The following is a 26,031-nucleotide window of genomic DNA, read 5'->3' as shown; positions in this document are numbered from 1 at the left end:
CTTATACTACCTGTCCATGAAAATATATCCCTGCAAATGTAAAGTCTGTAGGGTTTGAGTAATTTTTGCTAACTCTCAAATGCAAAATCTTTTAACTTTACAGAATGGGGCATGGCTAAGAACACCCTGTTGATTTGAAGAGACCTTTGTGACAAATCCTTACATCTTAGTAAAAGAAATTGGGGTGTGTTTTGATTTTGGAGAAAGAGTTTGGCCTTTTGTTCTCATAAAAATGGCTTTAATTTTACAAATATCCTTTACAGGAGTAGACTTAATAGCAACTTTCTATGGCTGTTTATATGCTGGCTGTATACCTATCACCGTTCGCCCACCTCATCCACAGAACCTTGCTACCACTCTGCCCACTGTCAAAATGATTGTAGAGGTATGTATAAGACATTCCCCTCCTGGTGCTTTTGGTAGGTGCAGGATGGTTGATGCAGCCTGATAAATTGCTTTGCCATAGTCCATATAAAATAAGGTAGGAAAAGAAATAATCAGTATGCTGTGACTGAGCCAGTAAACACCTTTTTTTGCAACTCATTCAAAATGTTCTTTCTGTTGCTGTGATTGATTTTGCTTCGTTTCCAAGGGTGATTTTTCATCTATTCACCTTACTGGTTCTCTCATGTGGATGGATATGAAATTACTTGAGCATTCATTTGTTAGTTTTATACATGGTTTTGATGCTGTGTCTTTTACAGGTCAGTAAGTCTGCCTGTATACTGACCACACAAGCGATAATGAAACTGCTGAAGTCCAAGGAAGCTGCAGCAGCTGTAGATATTAAAACGTGGCCCACTATTTTGGATACAGGTACAGAATGTTTGCCAAAATTCAGTTTGAAGACTGATTTATTTCTTTCGTTATACCATAACTTCCTAACTGAATGGATGTATCTCACATTGCATCAAAATAGCTGTCCAGAAACTATAGCAAGCATCTGGTGGTAATGCTGTAAAGATACATTTTTGTCCTGTATTTTACAAAATAATAATATGGTACTCTTCTTTTTCTGTATTTTAAATAGATGATATGCCTAAAAAGAAGCTGGCTGGTATTTTCAGACCTACATCTCCAGATATGTTGGCATACTTGGACTTCAGTGTGTCTACTACTGGTATATTAGCAGGAGTAAAGGTAGAGTAACAAGAGAGAGATTATTCTTCATTTCCTTATATATAGCTATATTCTGCATTCATTCCTCCTGCCAGAGAAGAAATACAAAAATGTAAGTGGAGCATCTTACTGTTCAGATGCATGACATCCACATTTCTTGATGCACTTTTGGAGGCATTCAGTCTTTACCGGCTCTATGTGAGGAATCACCAAGGGGATTAGATGGAGTGTGCTTGTCATAAAGTTCACGAATGTTTTCTTTTGCAATTTATAGTAGAGATGTGAGACCTTGTTTAGCATCATTCAATGTCATGACAGATGTCACTGGCCACTAGAATGTAAAGTACCTGTGAAATTTTGGGCTTATATCCTTTTCCTGTGCTTAAAGGTGCTTAAAAAACCCCCAAACCACTACATGTTGCCATGTCTTCTACAGCAAACATTTCTGCATTTCATGTGATACCCTTTTTGGTTTAAAGCCCCTGAGAGCACCTCTTTTCCTCTTACAGATGTCACATGCAGCTACAAGTGCCTTATGTCGCTCTATAAAGCTACAGTGTGAGCTGTACCCTTCACGTCAGATTGCCATTTGTCTTGACCCTTATTGTGGCTTGGGATTTGCTCTGTGGTGTTTGTGCAGGTATGTCCTTTGAGTCATAGGTTCTCCCATGCATTCCCAGCCTTCTCTAGAATCCCAGGGAACAGTCATGGCTGAAACTGTCAGAGAAACCCAAATTAACCTTTTGTAGGTATTTCATAAAATACATTTTGTGGTAATAAAATTCATGTGAGCAAGTTACTTGAGTAACTTGGGGTTTGCAAGTGAAATTAAGTAGATACCAAATCCAAGAAAAAAAGGACTTCACTGTCTATTTCACATTGATTAAATAAATCCTTTTAAAGTCTTTTGAGAGGAAACTGTCTTTTTACAATACCCTTAAGGTGTTGACTGTTGCAGATTTCTTTCAAATTCTTATCCAAGGGAACCTTAGGAGAGACCTTAGAGCAGCTCCAGTGCCTAAAGAGGCTGCAAGAAACCTGGAGAGGGGCTTTGGACAAGGGCCTGTAGGGACAGGACAAGGGGAATGGCTTGAACCTGCCAGAGGGGAGATTGAGATGAGCTCTGAGGCAGAAGTTCTTCCCTGTGAGGGTGCTGAGGCGCTGGCACAGACTTTTCCCAGAGAAGCTGTGGCTGCCCCATCCCTGGCAGTGTTCAAGGCCAGGTTGGACACAGGGGCTTGGAGCAACCTGCTCCAGTGGAAGGTGTCCCTGCCCGTGGCAGGGGGTTGGGACTGGATGAGCTTTAAGGTCCCTTCCAACACAAACAATTCTGTGAAATTCAAACAGACACGAGGCTCTCAGTTTTCCTGTACTTGCTTCATTATAACTTTATGTAACTTCTGGCTTTTTATATGCTGGCTTGAAGTTTTCATCTTTCTATTTCTTCCTCTCCCTAGTGTATACTCGGGTCATCAGTCTATTCTAGTCCCTCCTCTGGAACTGGAGAGCAACGTGTCTGTCTGGTTGTCTGCTGTCAGTCAGTATAAAGTGCGCGTCACATTCTGCTCTTACTCTGTGATGGAGATGTGCACCAAAGGGCTTGGAACACAGACTGATATACTCCGGGTGAGTGGACTTTATTTTTCAACATACTGACATCTAAATACGTGTATCTTTCTAAAATCTTTCATTTTAGCCTGCAGAAGATGGGCCCATGTTTCTGTGAAAGCCTTTAATTATGACTTGCTTTTTTGGAAAACACTGAGATGGCTGGAAGTTTGAGCTCTCATGTTTCTGGTGGGGAAGAAAAGAAGTTCTTCTGTTTGCAGCTTTACTTATTTGTGCCACCTCTGTGCTGCTTGCTGGGTATTTCTGAGATTTTGGGCAAAATACATAGCAAGGTTATCAACTTGTTCTTGTCTGAGGTGAAAAAAAAAACCCAAATAAACAAAAAACCCAAACAAACAGACAAAACCTACATCAAAAAAGAGAAAAAACAAAGTCCTACCAAACCCCAAACCCAAAAAACTACTCCTCCTTCCCAAAAAAAAGAAACAAGAAGGCCCCAAAACCTGGCAAGTCTCACCTGCTTTCAGATTGCTTGATACCAAAAGTATTGAGTTCTGAAATGGCTGTAATCTTCCTAATAGCAGCAATTACACACTAATACATCCATTTATTTTTGAGGAATAACTCTTAGCTGAAACTCGATTTCCTTTAAGAGCTGCCTCTGTCTCAGTGGCAGGAGAGTTCCCACGGCTGTAGTAACTAAGCTGCCCAGGACTTCCACTGGGAATGTCTGGCAGCTTGTTGTGCACAAGAAAGTGGCTTCATTGTGCTTATTCTCAGTGTAGACACCAAACCCTGTCCCTCTGTTCTCTCTGGACCTCACTGAAGGGAATCTTGGCCCACAACCAGTTGCTACAGGTTCACATTCATGCTGATTAGAGCTACTAATGTCTCAAACACTCTGTGTGCATCTGAACTGGAGCGAGCAGGTCCCTTGGGAGCCCAGCCCTGCAAACAATGGCACTTTGTGGGGTTTTCAGCTCAGAGTGATGAGTGGCTGTGTTGCAGATACACGATGCAAGTAGTTTGCATCCTGTGCAGAGAAAACCCTGCCACAAAGCTTCTTGGCACAATTTTAGAAGGTTGTCCTGGGTCGATGGAGCCAAACTGAGTGCAGGCCATGTCTTTGGTGTTTAACCAGTTTGTGCCAGTTATGCCAGTGTTTTGGAAGTCCATCTTGAAATGGCTTAATTCTAGAATTGTTGACTTCAAATTTAAAACGTTGTTTTCTTTACCCAACCCCTCAGATGAAAGGAGTTAACCTGTCCTGCGTGCGAACGTGCATGGTGGTTGCAGAGGAGAGACCAAGGATTACATTAACACAGTCTTTCTCCAAGTTATTCAAAGACCTGGGCCTCTCCGCTCGTGCAGTGAGCACTACATTTGGGTGCAGGGTCAACGTAGCAATTTGCTTGCAGGTGAGATTAAACTGCTTATTCCTGATACAGAATCTCCGGGAACTGTATAGGAAATCATGTTCATTCGTGTAAGTTCTTTTCTAATGAGCTAGAGCTCCATTGCTTGCTTGCTTCATCACCAAGTAAATAAGCCTTGAAGATGTGCATTATGATAATTTCACTGTTCTTGTATTAATGGACCAATTGATTCCCTTTCCAATACAGAGGACCAGTGTTAAGAAACTTGTTTCATTCCTGCTATGCAGGAGCAGTATTAAATACAGCTTCCTGTTCATAAATACATTAAGTATTTCAAGCAATGCTATTTCAGCTTTTGTGTGATTCAGATTTTGTCTGTTTGAAAAACAGTTTATGTCTATGTTGAATTAAATGGAAGACAGAGTTCCTCAAATAAGTCCCAGGAACACTGATAAGGGTGGCAGGTTTTTTACTTTTAAAGATCTCAAATGAGTAGCAGCAACATGCAAATACATTTGTCTCACCTCATGTGAGAGTTGGACTTCTTTTTTCAATTAAAGGTATAAAATTGGAAGCTTTGAAGGGGAGAATATGCCCATAAAGTACACACAGCCCCACTTCACAGACTGGAGATCATCGTTTCTGTGGTTTCTGTCACACGTATAAAAGAGAAAAGGTTTTTAACAACCCCTAGAGAGATGGTTATAAAAGAAATGTGACCGGAGCAATTTTATGAATCAGTAGATGGAAAAATAGGAAGGATATAGGTGAAATTAAGATGACCGTAAGTCAAGATTTTAAATTCATTCAATAAAGCATTTCAGATGCCAAGTGTAAAAGAATGGCCTTCTGAATTGACTGTCTAAATAAGAATTTTAAAAGCCAGGTTTGGATATTTGCTGTTCAGACTGCACAAAGAGGCAAAAAACCCCCAGTTTTTCTGCAGAATGTTAAATGGCAATGTGAAAAGTACTGCAAGAAAACTGTGAAAACTGAAGCCTCCCCTTCATTTTATACCTTTTTCATCTCTATTCTCCATTCTTGAGCCCTTTATTAGTGTTTTGGGGGATTTTTTTAACCTCTTTTCCCCGTTCTTCCAAAGGGATACCTGTATTTGACTTCTTAAATCACTGAATTTAAATGCCTATTGATGAATAGCCAACTGAATGGGTGTTTGATACAAGTTAGCATGCAAATAAATGCATAATGTCTTCCAACCTCACTGGACTGGTTTACTGAGAAGGTGTTTTGGAAGCTGCAAGCAGCCTTCAGATACAGATGGAGGAGGGATAAGGCAGTAGGCATTACATATTATCTGACTTAAACCTCTTCTCATTTATTAACTGGGACTTCCATGTTTCCCAGTGAACCACTTAAAAGTGACAAGCTCTGAAGTAATCTGAAATGGAAACTTTCTGCTCACTCTAATACAGTATGAGTTTTGTTTTCTGTCTGACTGTGTGTATCTTACGTTTCCAGTGCCTCTTTGTTTGTATTTTCTTTTTTCCCCTTTCTCTCTGTTTCACACACTTTGATGGCCTCTGTTACTTCTGTTTGTGGTCCTGCTGTGTCAGCCAAACAGGCTGGGCAAGCTGGCTGAACAGGTATAGTGATGCATGTGTGCTTGTACTGTCCTAAAGTCAGTCTGGTTCACCAGTATTACTCTGTAATGAATGTATATGTCATTTGAGAGTTGTCATTTGGAACAGATGAAGTGAGATTTTTTTCTTCTAAAGAAGTTCAGTCTTACAAAAGAACACTTGTAGCTGAAGTACAAAACCTCTTTCTCAAACAAGACAGAAAGGGAGCTATAGCAATGATTAAAGTTTCTGGATGGTATATTCGTAGAGAAAAAGCTCATACTGTTCATTTGGTGTGGCCATCAGTGTCACTGAGCCTCAGCAGTGCTATGAAAGTACAAGGGAATATCATTGTAAGACATTCTCCAGCAGCACAGTCTTGAGCTGATGGCAAAGGGGCCTCATTTGAAGTATTTCTATAATGAGAAATGCGCTGGGGGAGGGGGGGAGAGGGATAGTCACCAAAACTTTGCCTATTTTTGTAGCTTAAGTATGCATTTCACGGTAGTTGCTGGCTGCCTTGAGATTCAATTCTGCTGGGGAGTAAATAAAGTCCCCTGTTCCCATGTTGAGAAATGGGAAACTTCTCACCAGAGCTGGTCAGAAGGTTTCTCCTGGGACTGCAACAAAGCTTTGCCTCTGCCCAGGCTGTTACTGACAGGAGCCCTGGCAAAATATGGGTTGGTTGGGGTTACGTTTTAACGTGGGTTGGTTGGGGTTATGTTTTAACATAATTCCATACTCCATGACATACTCCATACTCCAAAACATAAAACTATGTTTTAGTTAAATGTTGGGGGATTTTTATTTCAAAGTTGATAAATCTGTTACAAAGCAGAACAGTTGAGCTTTGGGACAGGGATTAAGGCCCTCAGAGATTTAGGTGTAGTTTCTACAGAAGGTGCTTTCCAAATTAAGACTTACCTGTATAAATATGTATTTCGCTTGTGCATTCATTTACTGATTCCATAAAACATCAAAGCTTTATGGCAGTCCCTCTAGTAAGGGGGGCTATTTTACTACATTTCTGCTAGATTAGGGCAGCAATTTATAAGTGTCAGTAAAAAAGGGAGAGGAAATTGTGAATTGATATGGCTGTGAGAATTAGAACAGGATTTTCTGGCTTCTGTTGAATTTGTTTCTTCCTTCTTATTCTTAGGGAACAGCAGGACCAGACCCAACAACAGTCTACGTAGATATGAGAGCACTTCGACATGACAGGTACAGATTATGTTAAAGCATTATTTTAATGCTCCTCCTGTAGAGCAGAAAGTTCAGCCTCATTGCACTGGTTTGCTGAAATGCTCTTGGCAGCAGCTAATCCCTTATCACCACATACAAGGAACCCCATCCTAGGGAATGACAGCTCTGTGCTGGAAGTGGCCCAGCATCTCCTCCTCCATCACTTATTCTGCTGTTCCTCTCTAGAACCTCTCTTAACTTGCTGCCTGTTCATCAGTCCCGTATAATCTAGACCCATTAGCTGTTTCTTACCGAATCATACCCTTAGCAAGAGGTGACTTTGCCAACTGGGTGGTTAGTCACAGAACCACAGAAACATTCGGAGTGGGCAGGATCTCTGATGTCCCTCAACTAACCTCCTGCTCAAAGCAGGACCAGCTTCAAGACTTTATGAGGTTACTGAGGGCCAGGAGCAGTTCAGTACAGAACATCTCCAAGAATGGAGATGCTCCTCCTCGCTGGGTGTGCGTGTGCTGAGACTGACACCCCACTCGGGGGAAGTTTTCCTTAGTGGCATTTCCCATTTTATATATTATGTCCCTGGTCTCTTCTTCTTATAGTGTGCAACTCCAGGAAATCTGGCTCCATGTTCTCTCTAACAGTCCTTTAGGTAGTGGGAAAAGTACAATTAGAATCTCCTTTAGTTGTTTGGTTTGGTTTGTGGGTTGGTTTTTTTGACCCTTCCCTTCAGACAAAAGCAACTCAATCCCCTCAGCCTTCCCAGACCCAATAAATTGATGTCAGGCCTGTACTACAGCATATCAAAACACACACACACACATGCACATATGTACACACGTATCATCTGGAAACTTGCCACAGATACATCATTCTATCAGATGTAACTCTGTAGTCCTAATTTTCATATTAACTTGTCTCTCAGTTAACTTAGTTAACACAAGTGCTGGCAGCACCAAGTGTAGAGTAAGACTGTAAGTTTAGCAGGGTGCATGCATACATGTATTTGTTTCTGTACTTATTTTAAGAAACATAATATCAAGACTTATTTCTTGATATATAAATCAAAATATAAATAAAAATAAAGCATGTGCTTTATTTTCTTTTAAATTGATAATGTTAAATTAGGGGCTTATGATATCTGGGAGCTTTTGTGACTAACTCATCTCTAATTTTTGCAAGCTTAAATCTTAGCTGTTCGAAGACAAGCTCTTCACCACCTTTAGCATGACCCTGCTTGGCATCTGAACAGATCAATGTAAACTACAGTCATTTTCTCCTTCTTGAATGTGTCACTATGACTTGCATGGTATCTGTTCCTTTTAAAACCAAGTTCAGCCAGTGCCTCAAAGCTGCCACTATGTTAGTTCTGGCCTTATAGGTGTAGGGATAGTCTAATATGACATGATGTATAGGAGCTGCCTCTCTTGTATGCCTCTACTACTGCACTCAATTCTTGTTCCTTCTGCAAATGTGCTGTCTTCATAAGTTACGCTGCTAATGTGCTGCATGGTGTCACTGAATTCTGTTTAGGCTGCTTGCTCTTCACTTTTTGCAATTCCTACTGCCTCTCTGCCATGGGTCAGTGTGGCAAGCAGAGGTGCAAGAAAGACCAACAAAGAAGGTGAATGTAAAATGCTGGTGGAACTGCAACCTTCAAGCTCTGTTGGAAACCGTTACTCATCTCTCCAGAGAGCTGAGTTTCTGATTCTTAAAAGAAACGTGGTCTATGGGAATGCTAATAGAGAAGTCTTGAAGACAGCTAGAACTCTTAACTTACTGCATTGTGAATAACTGAGCAAACTGGCTGGCATCATAGGAGTTTGGTCAGTGCAGCTAATGATAGGATAATATTGAACACATCTATTTAACTTCTACAGAAGTTCCTAAATTCCTGTACAAATGTATTCTTTTATTTTCTCAGGGTGCGCTTGGTAGAGAGAGGTTCTCCACACAGTCTGCCACTTATGGAGTCTGGGAAGGTGAGAGCTTGAGAGCATCCTTCCTCCTCATCCCTTACCTGGATAGTGAGCTGCTTCAGCTGGACCTCAGTACAAAATCTGTGCAACAAGCTTCACTAATCACAGTTATGTCTAGGAGAGGCACTAGAGAGAGCATGAAATGAACAGCTATTAAAATGAAGGCGGGTGCATGAAGTGAAGCAATAGGATATGTTGCTAAAACTGAACAAATCAGAGGCCTTCATGTGGAAGGCATTTTTCAGGTGTGAAACAAACTTCAAGTCTAAAGCTGCAAAACAGTTCTTGGACTCGAAAAGATCGAACAACTTAGTAGGAAGATATGGTTGATATCTATGGTACAGAGAGGAGTAGAAACGGAAGACCTGCACAGATTGTTGACTTCTGTGGCTCTGCATTTTTAACTGTTCTTTTGATGAATTCAGGTTCTCTTAACTTCTGTTTGCTTCTTATTCCAGATTCTTCCAGGGGTCAAGGTCATCATAGCACACACAGAAACCAAGGGACCTCTGGGAGACTCGCATTTAGGAGAGGTAGAGCTTTGATGCTGTTGTACTTTATCATTAGTGATTTAATATATAGATAAATCATGTCAGGTAAATGCCTATCTCTTAATCACCTTAATGTGGCAATGTGCAGAGAGCTGGAACAGTTTACATACTTGTATGTATGTGTCATAGAATCATAGAATAGTTAGGGTTGGTGATTTCCTCCCTCCTCTGCCAAGCTATGTATAGATATGTATATAAAAGTCTTTTTTACTCCTTTTTCCTGGTCATTTTCTGTGAGGCAGAAGTTAATGACTTATTTTAATAGAACTACTCCTGGCATTTTAGGAGCAACAAAATTGTCAGTGGAACAGATCTCTAAATCTAGAAATGCTGCTGCCTGGCTCTGGCAAAATAACCAATGTTTCTATGAGAATTATTCCCTTTTGGTTTGTTGGTTGTTTTGGTTTTTATCTCCTAGATATGGGTGAGTAGCCCACACAATGCTACTGGTTACTACACAGTGTATGGAGAAGAGGCACTGCACGCTGATCACTTTACTGCTCGCTTGAGTTTTGGAGACACTCAGACCATATGGGCTCGGACTGGGTACCTTGGCTTTCTGCGCAGAACAGAACTTACTGATGCAAGTGGAGGTGAGAGAAACCAAATGTACTTATAGACACATGTGTTGGAAACCCCTCGGGGTAGTTGAGCTAGCAAAGAGGAAGCTGTCCTGCAAGTTCATCCTGACTTCCATCAGAGGAAAGTGCTGGATGTAGCAGGAATCGTTCATTACTCGCCACCCTTCAGAGCTGGTAGAGGATGATAAAAGAGCACTCGACCAAGGTGCTCTGAGTTTTCCTCCTCTCTGATTTTCTAGGGTAGTGACCTGACCTGCAGGACATGGTTCGGCACAGGACACTTTGGTGGAATTGTCTTTCTGACACTGTTCAAAGTGAAAGGGCTCCCTGTTCTTGAGAAAGCTGGTAGTTGAGAAATTGGAATCTGTGAGCAGGCATTCACAAAGGAAGAGAAGTGACATGGCAGCACATTACTATAGCAAGGTTTTGTGCCTTGGAGCTTTCTGGAAAATCATGTAGAGATGTTTATCGCTGTGGAACAATGCCAGTTGTCCTTGAGTTTGTCAGCATTTGAGAGGCTATATATGGTGAATTAACACAGCCAAGTATGCAGGAAACACAAGTATGCTTTTTGTCTCAAGTTACACGATTGAGCAGAATTATAAAATGCGTGCAAAAAGAAGCAAAGTTGAACCGAGCAGTTACTGGATGGATGTGGTAATGGGGAGAGCATGTCCTTACAGAAGCATCTAGGAGAGCTCTGCTTATTTAACCTAGCAAAGCTAAGGCTGAGGAAGGGATAGAGTTGTTCTCACTGCATTAACTATGGGAACTTCAGAAGCTGAATATTGCTGGTATGAGGACAGTGGGTATAAGCTGGTTTTAAAAAGAAAAATAAAAGTTAAATTTGGAAATTTGAAAGTGTTCCTATTGATCAGAGGAGAGAAGTTCTCTGGGAAAAAGAGTGGGACAAAAAGATGCTTTAACAGTGTACTTTGAATGGATTTATGAATTAAGATTACATGAGAGAAGGGACAGAATTAGATGACCCAGAAATTCTTTTTCGTCTGGATTCATTTGCTTGGAGTCAATAGTCAGAAGTGCTATGTGACCTCCTAATTCCCTCCAAATGGTAGAGCTTGATGTGTATTACAGACTCTTCCTCCTAGGAAGCACCTCTGAACATCAGGAATAAGCACATACAAATGACCATGTTTGTTCTGGAGATCTGATGGTGTTTCAAATGTCTGTGCTATGTTGCAGAGAGGCACGATGCCCTGTATGTGGTAGGCTCTTTGGATGAAACACTGGAGCTCAGAGGAATGAGGTACCATCCCATTGATATAGAGACCTCTGTAATAAGAGCACATAAGAGCATTGCAGAATGGTAAGAGCCTCAGTATTACTTTTCTGTATTCTTTTATTTCTTCTAAAGCAGCAGAAATTAAGCTCCATGGAACAGAGCTTAGACTGAGAGCTTGCTGTAGAGCGAACTCAGCAAAAGTTCGCATAGAAACTACTGCAGTGAGAGTAGCTGAAACATAATGTCCCTCTTGACCCTGCCTCCGATGCTAAAAACAACATAAAGCCCACACCTTTATCAGAGTTTGATCTTCATAGTCTGAAAGACAGGAATGGCAGGGTGGGAACAGGGCAGCAGAGCCTTCACTTCCCTGTGTCAGAATGTACATGCTTGGATGTGGTAAATACATCTTCAGGATTTCAGCCTGGAGAAGAGAAAGCTCCGGGGAGACCTTAGAGCAGCTTCTAGTGCCTAAAGCTGCTGACAAGAAACCTGGAGAAGGGCTTTGGACAAGGGCCTGTAGGGACAGGGCAAGGAGAATGGCTTTAACCTGCAAGAGGGGAGACTGAGATGAGCTCTGAGGCAGAAGCTCTTCCCTGTGAGGGTGCTGAGGCGCTGGCACAGACTTTTCCCAGAGAAGCTGTGGCTGCCCCATCCCTGGCAGTGTTCAAGGCCAGGTTGGACACAGGGGCTTGGAGCAACCTGCTCTAGTGGAAGGTGTCCTTGCCCGTGGCAGGGGGTTGGGACTGGAGGAGCTTTAAGGTCCCTTCCAACCCAAACCAGTCTGGGATTCTATGACTTCTTGAATGGTATCTTCTAACATACATTATTCTCACGTGTTCTAATGGATGATGTATGCCACTTGGCTGTAGGTTCTCTTCAAAGGGCAATGTTTACTTCCAAGCTTTGGGAGGTTTTGTCTTTCCATTGATGAGTCTGAAGATGTGCACAGGTACTTTAATTTAATCAAGTATACACACACAGAGTGTGAAATCTTCCTGGTTTAATACAGAAGTGCAAAGGACTTTCAAATACACGATTGTGGACATGTAAGAGAAAAAGACCTGCTTATATTTTGTACATGGACAATTAAACAAACAGTGGCAGAGAATATTCCAGGAACTTCAGAGTTTTCATACTTCCTGATTTATTACTATTGTATCACTTGTTCTCATTTCTTATATTCTTCAAGTCCTTACAAAATGTCTTTCCAGTGAGTCCCTCTCTGATAAGTGGCTTCCTTTGACTGTGTGTTTTTTTCTCACTGTTTCTATTTGTATCATGCCAACAGTGCTGTGTTTACATGGACCAACTTGCTTGTAGTGGTTGTGGAGTTGGAAGGCTCAGAGCAAGAAGCATTGGACCTGGTTGCTTTGGTAACAAATGTGGTTCTGGAAGAGCATTATCTCATAGTAGGTGTTGTAGTCATTGTGGACCCCGGTGTTATTCCTATCAATTCCCGTGGTGAGAAACAACGGATGCACTTGAGAGACGGGTTTTTAGCTGACCAGTTGGATCCTATTTATGTTGCCTACAACATGTGAAAAGAGAAAAATCACGCCAAGGCTAAAGCACCAAAATCAAGGGACTTTCCGAATAGTAACATCGGAACCCATTTTCTGTGGTTTTAAAAGCTGTTGAAAGGGAAATGGAGATGCTCATCTTCACAGACCTTCATCTCTCAGATTGCATTTGCTTTCATAAATCCATTGTAACAGTTACAGCTGACTTAGGATGGAGAGTTTACTGGAATTCCTGAAGGAAGCTTATGAGAACTGTGATGGACCAATGTTTTTTCTACAGTAATTCTGAATGTCAGTACTTGATGCACTGCATAAAAGGACATAAAGCAGGGTGGGGAGAGAACACCAGCTGTGAGGACAACTCCTGGTAACAGTACTGAGTCGTGAGTAGCCGTTTGGAGTTCACCCTCCATGTGATTGTTTGCAATATATTGGCAGTATCAGGGTTCAGGCATAACTTTCAAGACTGCACACATCTCTACCATATTCTCTACTGTAATGAAAGGAATTTTGCACATATTTGAGATTTTTAAAATGCAGCCTTTTTATTTGAAATCACTGACTTACCCCCATTCAGAAGAAAGAAATTCAGTCCAGTCCCGGATTCAATATAACAAGTATGCTGCTGTTCAGCTTTTTTGTACCAAGCGAAAACAAATACTGCAACTGTAAAAACGTTACTTATTGTGCCATGCTGGACTCTGTAATGCTATAAACTTTGTAATAAAATATAAATTAATATCCAGTTTTAACCATTCGATGCAGGAGCCTTCACTGCTCTTACTGTTGTAACTTCATGTTAAAGTTGCTTGTTTTCATAGCATTAGCTGTGTTATGCTCTGCATAAAACCAAGTATTTGAAAATTCAGTCCAAAGCCAACAGTCTCTGAATGATTCATCAAAATGTTTACGAAGCATGGTCTTACAATATGTTTTCCCTGAATATCCTATGCTAAAACTTATTATAGTGCTTTTACTGGGGGGGGGGTGTTTCCCCACCGTAGAAAATATACTCAGTGTTAGTTAGCTTGATCTGCTGTGGTACAAACTTCCTTGTTTTAGCATTGTATTCAGACAGACTGTTTTGTTCAAGCTGCGATATCCAGTTGGTTGGGTCACACTTGACTAACGAGGGTTATGAAGTTTCTGCCTGATCTCATACTGCAGCGACTAATTCAGAAAGAGAATGTGAAGTGATTCAAATACTTCATGTATTTGAAGGTAAGCACGAGACTAACAAATAATTATTTTTATAGAGTTGTTGAAGACTTTGAGCTACATAATTTCTTTTATATATATATATACATAATGCATGAGTTTGGCAAAAGAGCCAGGTTATTCTGCAAGGCAATTCTGCCTGGATCAGTGCCTAAGGAAGATGGATGTAACTCTCCCGGTATGAGGATATCAAATTGACTCTTTGTCAAGTAACTGTAAAATCTTCAACAAAAAGCTTTCCTATATAGTAGTTCTTTGCCCTCATGGTGTTTGGCTGTGGTGTATTATACAGCTGCATACTCTGACTGTAATTATGTACAGAACTTGAGTAACTTATTAAGTACAGCAACCTTTAACAGTGGGCTGTGGGACACTGCTCGTAACAAAACAGCTGGCAAAAGGAAAGAACTACCTAACCCCCATTTTAATAGTGTAGTTTTTTAGCAAATAAAGCATTGTAAGATTTTTGTATTGAGCTATAGCTGACAGTGAGTTGCCCTGTACCCTAAACCTAAAACAAAAAGCGCATTAAACATTTCAAAACAATCTGGCTTGCTGAGTGCTGAAACGCTGTTAGATCAAAAGCACAGCTTCTCCACAGTGCAGTTTTCACCAGTGTTTTGGAGAGTTTTAATGCCTGAAGAGCTTTTTTTTCTGCAGAATTTCATTACAATTAAAGCAATTGCACATCCTCAAAGCCTGGATGTTCCTGAGTTTCCTCTGTTTTCATATATATTGCCCTGCTCTCTGGGGCACGGCAGTGCCCTGGGGGGGGGTCCTCCCCACAGCTGGCAACTGCCACACACCAAGGCGGGGGGAACATTCCTCCCCTCAGCAAGGCGCCACTTATTTAACACAGCAAAGCCAACGCTGAGTCGTACAGCACCCCGCTGGGGCAGCACGGAGGGAGACAGCACGGAGCGGGGCCGGCAAGGACACGGCTCTGCCTCCCCTCCGCTGTCACCCATCCCCTGAGGGAGACGAGCCGCGCCACAACATGGCGGCGGCCGCTCCACCCCGCTTCCTGCCGTCACCGCGGGGCGGCACCGCCTCTTCCGTGTGGGTGCCGCCATGGGGCCGGGCCGGCGGTCCCGGGGCTGGGCCCTCGGCGCCGCGGGGGAGCGGCCCCACGGGTGCGAGCAGTGCGGGAAGGCGTTCGCGCAGGCCAGCGCGCTGGCCAAGCACCGCCGTGTGCACACCGGGGAGAAGCCGTACCGCTGCTCGGTGTGCGCCAAAGCGTTCGCCCTCTCCTCGGGGCTGGTCCTCCACAAGCGCACGCACACCGGGGAGCGGCCGCACGGCTGCGCGCTCTGCGGCAAGGCGTTCATCTCCTCCTCGCACCTCGCCCTGCACCTCCGCTCCCACACGGGCGAGCGCAAGTACGGGTGTCCCGCCTGCGGGAAGCTGTTCCTGCAGTCGTCCCACTTGGCGCGCCACAAAGCCATCCACACCGGGGAGAGACGCTTCAAGTGCCAGGACTGCGGCAAGCTCTTCGGGCGCGCCTCGCACCTCGCCACGCACCGCCGGGTGCACACGGGCGAGCGGCCCTTCCAGTGCCCGCAGTGCGAGAAGGCTTTCACGCAGAAAGCTGGGCTGGTGCTCCACGTCCGCCTGCACACCGGGGAGCGGCCCTTCCAGTGTAACAAGTGCGGGAAGAACTTCCGCTCCTCCGCGCACCTCGTGTCGCACCAGCTCCTCGAGTCGGGCGAGAGGAACTTCGGGTGCTCCGCCTGCGGGAAGGCTTTCAAGCAGGCGGCGTCCCTCAAGCAGCACCTGAAGACGCACGAGGCGCGCGAGCCTCACCACTGCTCGGTCTGCAGCAGAGCCTTCTCCAGGTCCTCGTACCTCCAGCTCCACATGAGGACGCACAGCGGGGAGCGGCCCTACCACTGTTTGCTTTGCAACCGGGCATATGCCAGGATTTCTGCCTTTGAAAAACACTGTAAAAAGCACCAGCAGGATGAGGAGAGGCCTGACGTTAGACCGAGGTCGATGGCCACCAAGGCAAAAGCACTGGGTGATAATAAAAAGCAGGAGCAGAAACAGCAGCACCGAGATGACGGCGCTGAGCAAGCTCACCAGGCTGACCCAAAGCAGGAGGTGGAAAGGCTGTAAAATCACTGAAAAAAGACCTGTTCTTGGCCCTCCACAACATGGCTCACAGGAGGTAGTGTCTGGTTTACTTCTTATCAAAAGAAAAGGACGTGCTGCACCAGCGCATGTTTCCAAGTGGAATTCTTTCTATGGTGCGAGGTTCAACGCAAACACATCTGTGGAGCGCAGCAGATGCATAGGAGGCTGCTCAGGCTCCCTGCAGTCGTGTGCAGAACCCTCCGTGGTTACAGGGTGGTTCCAGCCTGTTCACAAGCCCCAGTGGTGGTGGTTCGTGTCAGCAACATTTTCTGACACAGACTTCCAGGGGTTCCTGACCAAAGCACCTGCTTTAACTCACATTGAAAGGGGGATGCTTCTTTGCGTGCAGAAATAAATGAAGTTGTGATCTCTCAAATGAAGGCAGAGGTTTTGGAAGAGACAAGAGACATGGCACAGAAAACAGATTTGTACCAAGAGTGGATTTAGGAAACAAGCAGGAATTTATCCTGCAAAACGTGGTTTGTTTCTAAAAGCACGGTACATGGTGAGAAGATGGCATCTTTGAGCCTTTTTTGGTTTTCTCACTCTTAATTACAACAAGATGTTGTACTTAGCACCCAGATAGTGCTGTCCATGAAGTGCTTTTAAAGCACGGTGGGTTTTATTGCCAGAGCACCTGTACTCACCTTTCTCAAAACTCATGAAGAAAGGTGCCAAAAATCTGTCATTCATCTTAAATGGAATGAGTTTGACATTTGAAATCCCAGCTTGTAGTAAAGGTGCAAAAATTTATTTATTTACTTCTTTATACCTGATCTTTTGGGAATGTGAAATGTAGTAACAAGGGAATTCTGAGCCCTTCACTGTCACCGTGCTGAGGGAATGAGGCAAGATGCCACAAAAGGGTTGCTGTCCAAGTGGAATGTTTCGGATTTATTCTAGGGCGTGAGATTGGGCTCTGTTGAGTACTAAGTGACTTTGCAAACATTACCAAAACTGCTGTTATTGCAGCCAGTGTTCCTTGTGAGCCAGCACTTTGTACTGGCTTTTTGTAAGCTCCGTACAGTAGCAACACTACTCTGAGGCTACTTTACGCCTTTATTTATTGCTTGTTGTTACCCGGGAAATAGCAGGAAAAAAGGAAGCACTGGGTGAGTTCATTTGAAGTGCACATTCCTAATTGTCTGTTCCATGTCCCCGATTCTCTGTACCAAGTCCCTGATTATTTTAATGCTCTTTCCCTGCCTTTGTGTGAAAACATGTATTACGCACTTTAAGGCTCTTTTTGAGAGGCTTCTGGGTTTGGTTTCTAGAGCACATTTACAACTCTGTTTTAAGGCCAAAAAATGAATTTTCTGAAAGCTTGCACATATAAAGTGTTGCAGTGTATCAGGCCAGAAACCATGTCAGTAGATGACAGAGCTGAGTTACATCTAAGAACTGATTTACAGCTAACACAACTGCATTAGGTAATTCTCTTAAGTTTTTGCACTTCAGGATTTACTCGATGCTGGTATACTAAGGTATAACTGTTATTGTTGAACTGGTGTTTCTGTTCAGCTGGTGAATATACTTTAGATATTTCCATGGTCAGGCATTTCAGATGAGATGTTTCTAAGGCGGAGTTTCTTGTCATGACAAATTCTAATGTAAAGTTTTGCTACAGTCTTTAAATTCTCTTTGGTGATCAGTTGTGTTGTTTAGGAGGAACTGGCCACACTGGGGTTTATCTCCAGTTCAGTTATGCCAGTGCCATATATAAGCAGATTTCTATCTTTTTATTTCAATACATGTTATTAAAATAATATACACCACTGTCTTTTCCTTCTGTCACTTTTTAATCCTGTTCTCATCTAAACATAAAGGTTTGCTTATGAAAATGAAAAACCCATGGCAGGGGGGTTGGAACTAGATGATCTTAAGGTCCTTTCCAACCCGTACGATTCTATGATTCTATGATTTTCTAGCATTCCTTAAAACTTTGCTTGCAAAATAGTGATTTGTCTTTACTTCTGGCATTTTTCTCTACCAAACCTGGGTAACAGTGCCATGGTGGTTGTGTCTGTACTTGTAATGTGGCGTGCCCACATGCAGAATCAAGATTTCAGTGGCAAGCAGATGCAAAAGTGGCCTTTTAAAGATCAGGTTTGTGTTGCTGCTGAATCGTTTTGGAGGCAGTTTGGTTTGGTTTAGTTAAAAAACTTCCCATTTTGCTCTTCTACTTTCCTGCTCTGTCAGCTGCCTTCCCCCTGCAGTCCACACTGTTGGGGATGCAGATGAGTTCAGACTTTGTACAGTAAAATCCAGTGTTGAGACTATTTCACAATGGAAAACCTGAAAATACGCTCTAATGCCCTGAGAGTTGCGGTACAGTGAGTAAGGCCAAGCACATCCTTCCAATTTAATATCTGGTAGGGGGACAAGTTCAATCCGTGGATCACTCCTTGCTGCTCCCTTTTGAAAGGCAGTTTTCAGTGTAATATGCAGAGGGAGCTGGAAGGTGCTTCCATGTCACTGCAGTGCTGGGATGGAGGAGCACATCTCGGTGCTGTCACAGCGTGGAGCTCTGAAGGTGTGGGAAACGTGCACTGCCTTGTTTGTGCCATTGCCTTACTCCATCCAACAAGGTTGGGAATGTTCCTTCTCTGCAACATTCCAGAGTTAATTTGCAGGTGATTTGTGGAAAAAGCATATTTTGTTTTGGAGATCTGTTATTTGTCTCACTGTCATTCCATGAATGATTCAGCCTGGATGCACTTCCATTGGCAGGTAACAACATGAAGAACAGTTTTCAGGTGTGCTCACAGCAATGATCAGCACTCCCAGGAGGATCAGACCCAGTGTGGAAGGACATTTTTGGGGGGTCTGACCAGCTGACCACCACCATGTGGGTGTGATAAGAGCTGCATGGGGAGTTTTCCTGGGATTTTGTCTGTGGTGAGAAGTTTTTGTGGGCTCTTGTCCTGTCTTTGCCCAGTCCTTGTCAGGGCGGGTGTACCTGCCACACCTGACAAGAGGCACAAGCTCTGGATGTTTAGATTGGATATTAGGAACAATTTCATCCCCAAAGGGAGGTCGGGCATTGGAACCATCCCTGGAAGTGTTTCCAACCGTGTAGACGAGGTCCTTAGTGACATGGGTTAGTGGTGGCCTTGGTAGTGCTGGGGAATGGTTGGACTCAAAGGTCTTTTGCAACCTGGTTGATTCTGTGATTGTATTCTCCTGTGCCAGGTAAAGCCTCTCTGAATTCCCAGCAGTGGTGGTGCTAAGTCAGGATCAGCCTTACTGGCAGAAACATGTGCATAGCCGTGCTCTGTCACTCCCTGCTCCTACTGTCATTGCTGACCAAGGGAAGCACAGCCTGCTCTGTGTCTCCCTGGCTCTGCCAGCCTTCAGGCCATGCTGCTGCAGAGCTGCTGGAAAGGCTCAGTCTTGGGCAAGGTTTCCTCACCATGTGAGCACTGCTGGTGAGGTGACGCAGGAGGCGAGTGGGACTTGGAGACCTTCCAGGCAGCCTCACCAGCAGACCCTTGTGCTGAAGCATCTGACCCCTCTGCTGAACTCCGGTTCAGGCTCAGGAGAGGGTCCCATCTACCCTGCCTAACCCTGGGGACACTGAGACAGGCAGCCTCCCCATTCATTGTCCTCCCACACTGCTTCTGGTCCGTGCAAGTGTTGGAAACAGCTGAATCAAGGTGACGATGTTAAAAATGTGGTGGAAGTAACTCGAATGCTAAACAAGTTCTCAGCAAACGGACACTTACCTGGGATGACATAACTGGTTTTTAATTGTAGATGGAGTAGAAGATGTTGTCTTTCTTGTGTGCAAGTCTGCCCAACTGTCTCCTTTCACAGCTTGGGCGAGGCAGATGAGAATAGCAAGATGGTCCATGTGCAAAGACATGTCATTTTGTGCGTGAAATCATAATGAACTGTGTAATGAGGTAGAAAGACCAACATCTGTGGGCATCTTTGTTTTGGATTTGTCACTATAAATGTTGCTAACCATGAATGCCTAACTCACAGGTATTGCTAAACTGCACAGCAAGTGCTCTGGAAAAAGGCTTCGGGGAAATTGTCTTAGGTTTAGTTTTGGGTTTTGCAAAGGTTCACCAGTGCAAGCCCCTGGATGACCCTTGGGCAGCAGTGGGCACATTCTGAACAGCAGCGGTCCCCTGGAGGTGCGGTAGTGCTCTTTTGGCCTTGCAGGTACATCTGCCAGTCTGGACAGCCACAGTGGATGCCAGGGAAGAGTTGAAGGTTCCTTGCCCAACAAGCAAACCCAGGGGCATGAGCTGCAGCAGTGCTTCAGGCTGCATCCTCCAGCCTGCTCCTGTGGCAGTGCAGGCAGCTGGGAGCAGCCTGGGACAAAAGGACACGCTTTCCACCAGAGGCCAAACCAACATTTTATTCTCACCCTTTCCACACTGGAGGCTCTGGTCTACATTAAAGCACTGTGGTCACACTGGGTAGATCCCGCCTCATGCCTTCTGACTGAGCCTGGAGACCTTGCCAAGGCACATCCAGGCCCAGAGGCTGTCCTAAGGCAGGAGCGTTGTCCACTTTCACTTCCAGACTGCAGACTGCTAAAAGCAGGAGGATTCATTTGGCAAGAGAAGAGCCTGGGCTGTTAGATGGTTATGCTTTGCTTTCAAGCCAAGGGTTGTCTCAATTTACCAAGAAGTGTGTGGGCTCTACTGAGCCCCGTGACAGGACGGGCTGTGCTGTTTGTGTTAGTAACCATGCACAGGGCAGTCAGAGCCCATGGGAATCAACAGGGAGCCTTTCTGCTCAGGCCAGAACCAGGCTTCTGTAACCAGCCCCCTCTGCATCACCTCCTACTTCAGCCCCTGAATTCCCGCTTTTCCATTTGCAAGCAAAGCTTGGGATCGCGGCATCCTCCAGCCCCGTGCACATCCCTGGCATACAGCAGCATGGAAGGAGCTCAAGACAAGGCATTCTCACACCACGTCCAGCCAGGTGGGCACTTTCCTGAACCATGGGGGGGGTTCTTCTTCACAAAGCCATAGAACTTAATAAGCTGCTTAAGTCTAGCACAAGCTTAACTCCAAGGAGCCCCAGTCTTTTTCCCAGAGGAATGATGTTGCTCTGCTCCCCTCCGGCATGAGCGGGAGGTGCTCACCTGGCTCCCACCAGCTCACTCATGCTCAAAGAACTCGTGGGCAAGCAGCGGTGACCATCGCAATGAAGGCTACAAACTCCTGGAAGTCGCATTCTGCATCCCCATCACTGTCCAGCGCTTCCATGACTTTGTCCACAGTCTCCTGGTCTTTGATCTCCTGAAGGGATAGAAACAGGTAGCCAAAGCTGGGGAGGATCAGAGCAAGGCCCAACAGTGCCATGTCCCAGTTTCTCAAGTGGCACTCATGGCTGAATCTCTGTTCAGACACATCCCTCTGGTTCAGACACATTCCCCACCTGTGTTGGTGGGGAACAACACAGCACATCATCTGAACAACAGCAGCCCTCCTGGAGCAGGAATCACAACTACAGCTTCCACTGGAAAAAGGACATCTTGAGCCCCTCGGGGCTGTCCCCCTCCCCAGGGAAGGAAATTTCATAGAATAATAGAATCCCAGAGTGGGTTTTGGGCTGGAAGTGGACCTTAAAGCTCATCCAGTTCCAACCCCCTGCCACGGGCAGGGACACCTTCCACTAGAGCAGGTTGCTCCAAGCCCCTGTGTCCAACGTGGCCTTGAAACACTGCCAGGGGATGGGGCAGCCACAGCTTCTCTGGGAAAAAGTCTGTGCCAGCGCCTCAGCACCCTCACAGGGAAGAACTTCTGCCTCAGAGCTCATCTCAATCTCCCCTCTGGCAGGTTAAAGCCATTCCCGCCTTGGCCTGTCCTAAGGCCCTTATCCAAAGCCCCTCTCCAGGTTTCCTCTAGCCCCTTTAGGCACTGGGAGCTGCTCAAAGGTCTCCGCTTCAGGAGCCTTCTCTTCTCCAGGCTGAACAAGCCCAGCTCTTTCAGCATGTCATATTTCCCTAGTATCCAACCCAAACCAGAGCCCTCAGTGCAGGCTGTTGCCCTTGTCCTGCCACTTGCTGCTCCTGTGGAGCAGGAGCAAAGTGTTTAATGCACTGCTGCTCCAGCTTCCCCTTCCCCTGCACATGCTTCCCATGGGAGACAGAGTTAGCAGAGCCTGGGAGCTGCTCAGCTGCATGAGGTGCAATACTTACACCAAGGAAATGGCTCAACTCATTGTTAATGAGCTCCTTCAGTTCTGATTTCTTCAGCTTGTGCTTATCTCCCTCCTTCCCCGAGTACTGGTGGAAGGCATCGATGATGGCGATCATGGCCTTCTCCAGCTCAGACATGGTCGCAATGTGGCCCTGAGGTCAGAGGGAGCAATGTGTGCATTAGCCTGGGACAACTCCAGAAGTGCCCTTTGCATTGCAAGTGTGACTGCCTCAGGGCTCCCTCTATGCATCAGCAGCACTGGATCCCAAACTCAAACCGTGCTGCTGAAAAGCACCACTAGCAGCACTCACTTCAGGGAGGAAGATCCTGAGAATCCTTGGCTCTGCCTCCAGGAGGGAAGGGGAGCCACAACAGGAGGAGTGCCGGGTATAGGGCACCAGGAGCGGACAATATCCCCTGGGACTGATGTGAGTTTGACACCTCGGGTGTCTGCACAGGCAGAGTGAAGGAGAGCAAATGAGGAGAGGCTGCAAAGCCCTGGTGCCTTCCAGCAAGGTGATCCTGCATTTTCTTTATATAGCAGATGACGTGTCGCTTCACCTCTTCTTTGCCTCCCGCTGCTTAACCCATTGCTTTGTTCTCCTTGCCTGGGAGAGGGGCAGGCAGGGGTTTCATCTCTGCCCATGAAGCTTCAGAAAGATTCTGCTGTCCCCTCTGTCACAGGCACGCTCACCTCTGCCTCTCTTGCCTGCAGAGCAGTCAGGGGATCCTCGCCAGGAACTGGTTTTGATGAGTACCAGCAGGACAAAATAATCCCATCTCCTCTAACCCCCCTCCTCCCTTGATGTGGAGACTCTTGGGAATGTTAACCGTTGGGATTGCAGTGTTTCCTGCAGATTTCACAAACCAACCAGAGAGACTCGCGTCTAAAAGGGAGAGATGCAAAACCACCTTCCCAAAAGCTGTAGAAAGCGCTGATGCTGGGAGGGGAGCAAGTCTTAGTGTGGCACTCAGCTAATACATACCCCACGGATAAACATCTCCTGCCCTGCAGCCTGGCTCCTGTCTCACCATGACAAGGCTCGATGCTCAAAGCACTGTCATCCTGTGGCCTGAGACTCACGCTGACACCTTCTCCTGTGCCACAGGCAGGGCCCAATCTGTGACACCATCTCCAGTCAGGTAGGATATACTAAAGCCCTTCAGGCATGCACCCTGACAACCCTTTGCATGCTCATGCCCTCCTGCTTCCTCTCCACAAGGCTGAGGAGGGTTTCAGCTCCCCGCTGCAGTGGCAGAGCTGCCGTGGTGCCCCCCACACCACCCCTCCCATGGCAGCAAGACCCCCAAATCCCGCTGCCCCAGCTCCCCGCAGCCCTTCTCACCTCTGTGCTGGCGTCGGGGCTGTGACACAGCAATGCAGCACGTCCAGGGGACTCGCTGGCTTCTTATTGCCTGCAGTGCCAATGGCAGCGGAGGGCGGGGGCATCCGGAGCCAGCCCGGCACAAGGATGCACACAGGGATGCATTGACTCGCTGCCAACCCACGGCTGCCGGCGTGGGAGCTGCTCGGGAGAAAGCCACCGTTGTGAGGAGCCAAAATAACTGGGCAGTCAGCAGGAGAGCAGCTTGTGCTGCTTGCTGCTCCCACCACAGTGAAGGCAATGAACTGAGCCACGGCTGGGTTGGGGGCACCAGCACCTTCCCCAGGGTGCCATACAGTCACGGACAGGAGCATGCAAAGCGTGGAGCACCCTGTCCCTGTGGGTCCTGTTGCAGGGCTGCGGTATCCTCTGGGGCAGAGGTTTTTCTTTGCCTGTGATGGCAACATCCATCAGGGCAGCTTGTGCCTGCGGCCTCTTGTAGCTGTGCTGTGCACCTCTGAGATGGGTCTGACTGTGTCTTCTCTGCCACCCAGCATCTGGGGGCAGTGGGATGCTTTGTGAGTTGTGATTGTATCAGGCAGCGAAGTGGTTGAAGGACAGAGGTGGCAGCAGCCGCAGCTCCTCCCTGATGCCTCCCTGATGGGGAGAAAGTGCTAGGTTCTGGGGTGTGCCTTGACATACCCTCACAAAAAGCCACATCAAGTGGGGTTGGGTTATAAGGCTGTCACCTGGCCAGTGGCTGTGATACCATCCTGGGGCACAGAGGGAACCGGGAACCTCCTGCTTGCATGCACCATGTTGTCCATGTCACAGCCACACATGTGGCATTGCTCAGAAGTCTTCTGCCAGCCCAAGCAGCCACCATATGCCTTAAATGCCCTTTTATTGAAACCCAGGAGCTGTGAGTGTCTGTTTCCACCACAGACTCCCTTGCAGGCTGGTGCACAGACCCGATGGCAGGTTCACACACTGTGTAGACGAGGCCCTCAGTGACATGGGTTAGTGGTGGCCTTGGCAGCGCAGGGGAATGGTTGGACCCGATGATCTTAAAGGTCTTTTCCAACCTGGTTGATTCTATGCTGCCCTGTGGGAGCCAATGGGCAGCCCAGCAGAGAAGTGGGATCTGGAGGAGAGCAGGAGACAAGCAGCGAGAGCAGCAGAAAGCGCATTTCACCCAGACTGCTCCTGGTGGCACAGTACAATAGGGTGGTTGATAAACACACAGAGCTTGCTGAGGAAAGCAAGTTTTCGCTGTGTTTCATTGCCTAGCTGTGCTGTTTCCCAAGCGGAGGTGGGATGAGCCACAGCTGAAGCTGTTTGCTGTTACTGATGTGGTGTGCCTTTAAAGGATAAAGGATTTACACCTTTCTCACTGCAGCACAGGATCAATAACTGCTTTTATGTCTGTGATGAATTTCAGACTCAGTGCAACTTGGAACAGGTCACCATTACCAATAAGACAGGTTAGAATCATTGAATCATAGAATCAAACAGGTTGGAAAAGACCTTTAAGATCATCAAGTCCAACCTTTACCACAGGACTGCCAAGTCCACCACTAAACCATGTCCACAAACCAGTGTACAAGAAACCTGTCCACGTTGATCATTTCCTTACATCAGCTCTTGAAAGCTTTTGTAACAGCTTTAAACACTGGTTTGGGGAAAACCAGCCCAAACTATTCTATGATTCTATGAAATGGTATTTTTCTCTGTTGATAGCAGTTTGATCTGTAGATCTCTTAGCTCAGTTATTAGCCAAGAAATGCATTCAAGCACACCATTACTACTTGGAGACAAGGTCCTGGCTCAGCCTTGTTAAACCATTTTCTGATTTCATTCTTGAAAGTGACCTTTTCCCAAAATGGAACAGAAAATTTAGCATTTGGCAGATCAAAACCTGAACAGTCTTGAAATTCCCTTTCCTGCTTATTCTTATTGTCCATTCCACCCCAAATCATTCTGACTTGTATATTTTACAGGGAATGATCTGGAATGAGCTGCTGCACTGGCTGATAGGGTGGGAAGGAGCAGCAGGATCCAGTGTGAACACCAGAAACCTTGGTACTTTCCTGCCTCTGCTAATGACCAGCTCCAGGCAACTTCCCTGACCCTTCTCCAGGCTCATATCCTAGCAAACACCAGGCTCATATCCTAGCAAACACTGCTCTCCTGGCCTGGGTTGTCCCTGATCCAGCCTGTGAAAGTCCAGGAAGTCTGGGCATGGGTGTGGGGCTGAGAGATGGTTTTGCTTTGAGGCTTCCCAGAGTGGCTTCCATTGTTTTAGTATTCATGGTCCTCGTCTTTGACCAGGAGAGTGTAACCCTGGGGCTCTATTCCTCAGGGTCACTGCTTCCTTGCCAGAGCTTTGGGGTGATGTGTTTAAAGAAACAGAGGGGTTTACAGAGTCCAAGGCTGAGCAAAACACTTCAGCCCTCTGCCTGCCTCCCTC

General features: G+C 45.8%; 3 protein-coding genes across 8 annotated transcripts in view; 2 read left to right on the top strand and 1 right to left on the bottom strand.

The window, feature by feature from the left end:
* Positions 1-14,636, top strand: part of DIP2A (disco interacting protein 2 homolog A) — a 98,346-nt gene extending 83,710 nt beyond the window's left edge. For 4 of the 6 annotated variants that reach the window (XM_030487253.1, XM_030487254.1, XM_030487251.1 and 1 more), the window contains 13 exons: positions 264-385; positions 705-816; positions 1,031-1,140; positions 1,629-1,759; positions 2,577-2,745; positions 3,936-4,106; positions 5,639-5,668; positions 6,804-6,865; positions 8,769-8,826; positions 9,282-9,356; positions 9,793-9,967; positions 11,159-11,282; positions 12,490-14,636. In XM_030487253.1, the coding sequence (XP_030343113.1) occupies positions 264-385; positions 705-816; positions 1,031-1,140; positions 1,629-1,759; positions 2,577-2,745; positions 3,936-4,106; positions 5,639-5,668; positions 6,804-6,865; positions 8,769-8,826; positions 9,282-9,356; positions 9,793-9,967; positions 11,159-11,282; positions 12,490-12,742 (1,592 nt within the window). In that variant the 3' untranslated portion in view covers positions 12,743-14,636. The remainder of the gene's footprint in view (positions 1-263; positions 386-704; positions 817-1,030; positions 1,141-1,628; positions 1,760-2,576; positions 2,746-3,935; positions 4,107-5,638; positions 5,669-6,803; positions 6,866-8,768; positions 8,827-9,281; positions 9,357-9,792; positions 9,968-11,158; positions 11,283-12,489) is intronic. The other 2 variants (XM_030487252.1, XM_030487250.1) reach the window with 1 other exon arrangement.
* A 361-nt stretch (positions 14,637-14,997) lies between these two features.
* On the top strand, positions 14,998-17,847 carry LOC115608439 (zinc finger protein 239-like). The gene has a single exon (XM_030487255.1). It carries the CDS (start codon positions 15,011-15,013, stop codon positions 16,052-16,054), a length of 1,044 nt encoding a protein of 347 aa, XP_030343115.1. The 5' UTR covers positions 14,998-15,010; the 3' UTR covers positions 16,055-17,847.
* A 2,578-nt stretch (positions 17,848-20,425) lies between these two features.
* S100B (S100 calcium binding protein B) lies at positions 20,426-23,649 on the bottom strand. Its single transcript, XM_030488845.1, has 3 exons — positions 23,583-23,649; positions 22,236-22,388; positions 20,426-21,333 (listed from the first exon to the last, which is right to left on the bottom strand). Exons 2-3 carry the CDS (start codon positions 22,371-22,373, stop codon positions 21,202-21,204), a joined length of 270 nt encoding a protein of 89 aa, XP_030344705.1. The 5' UTR covers positions 22,374-22,388; positions 23,583-23,649; the 3' UTR covers positions 20,426-21,201.
* Positions 23,650-26,031: the final 2,382 nt, after the last annotated feature.

The sequence above is a fragment of the Strigops habroptila genome, chromosome 5 (genome assembly GCF_004027225.2).
Source record: "Strigops habroptila isolate Jane chromosome 5, bStrHab1.2.pri, whole genome shotgun sequence".
In the NCBI taxonomy this organism is placed as follows: domain Eukaryota; kingdom Metazoa; phylum Chordata; class Aves; order Psittaciformes; family Psittacidae; genus Strigops; species Strigops habroptila.
The sequence above is the reverse complement of the archived record's forward strand: the minus strand, read 5'-3'. Positions and strand labels throughout refer to the sequence as shown.

Excerpts from the sequence above, each read along its gene's own strand:
- LOC115608439 (XM_030487255.1), top strand. The coding sequence starts at position 15,011 with ATGGGGCCGGGCCGGCGGTCCCGGGGCTGGGCCCTCGGCGCCGCGGGG.
- S100B (XM_030488845.1), bottom strand. The coding sequence starts at position 22,373 with ATGTCTGAGCTGGAGAAGGCCATGATCGCCATCATCGATGCCTTCCAC. Across the intron at positions 21,334-22,235 it reads AGTTGAGCCATTTCCTTGGT|GAGATCAAAGACCAGGAGAC; the intron begins GTAAGTATTGCA and ends CTATCCCTTCAG.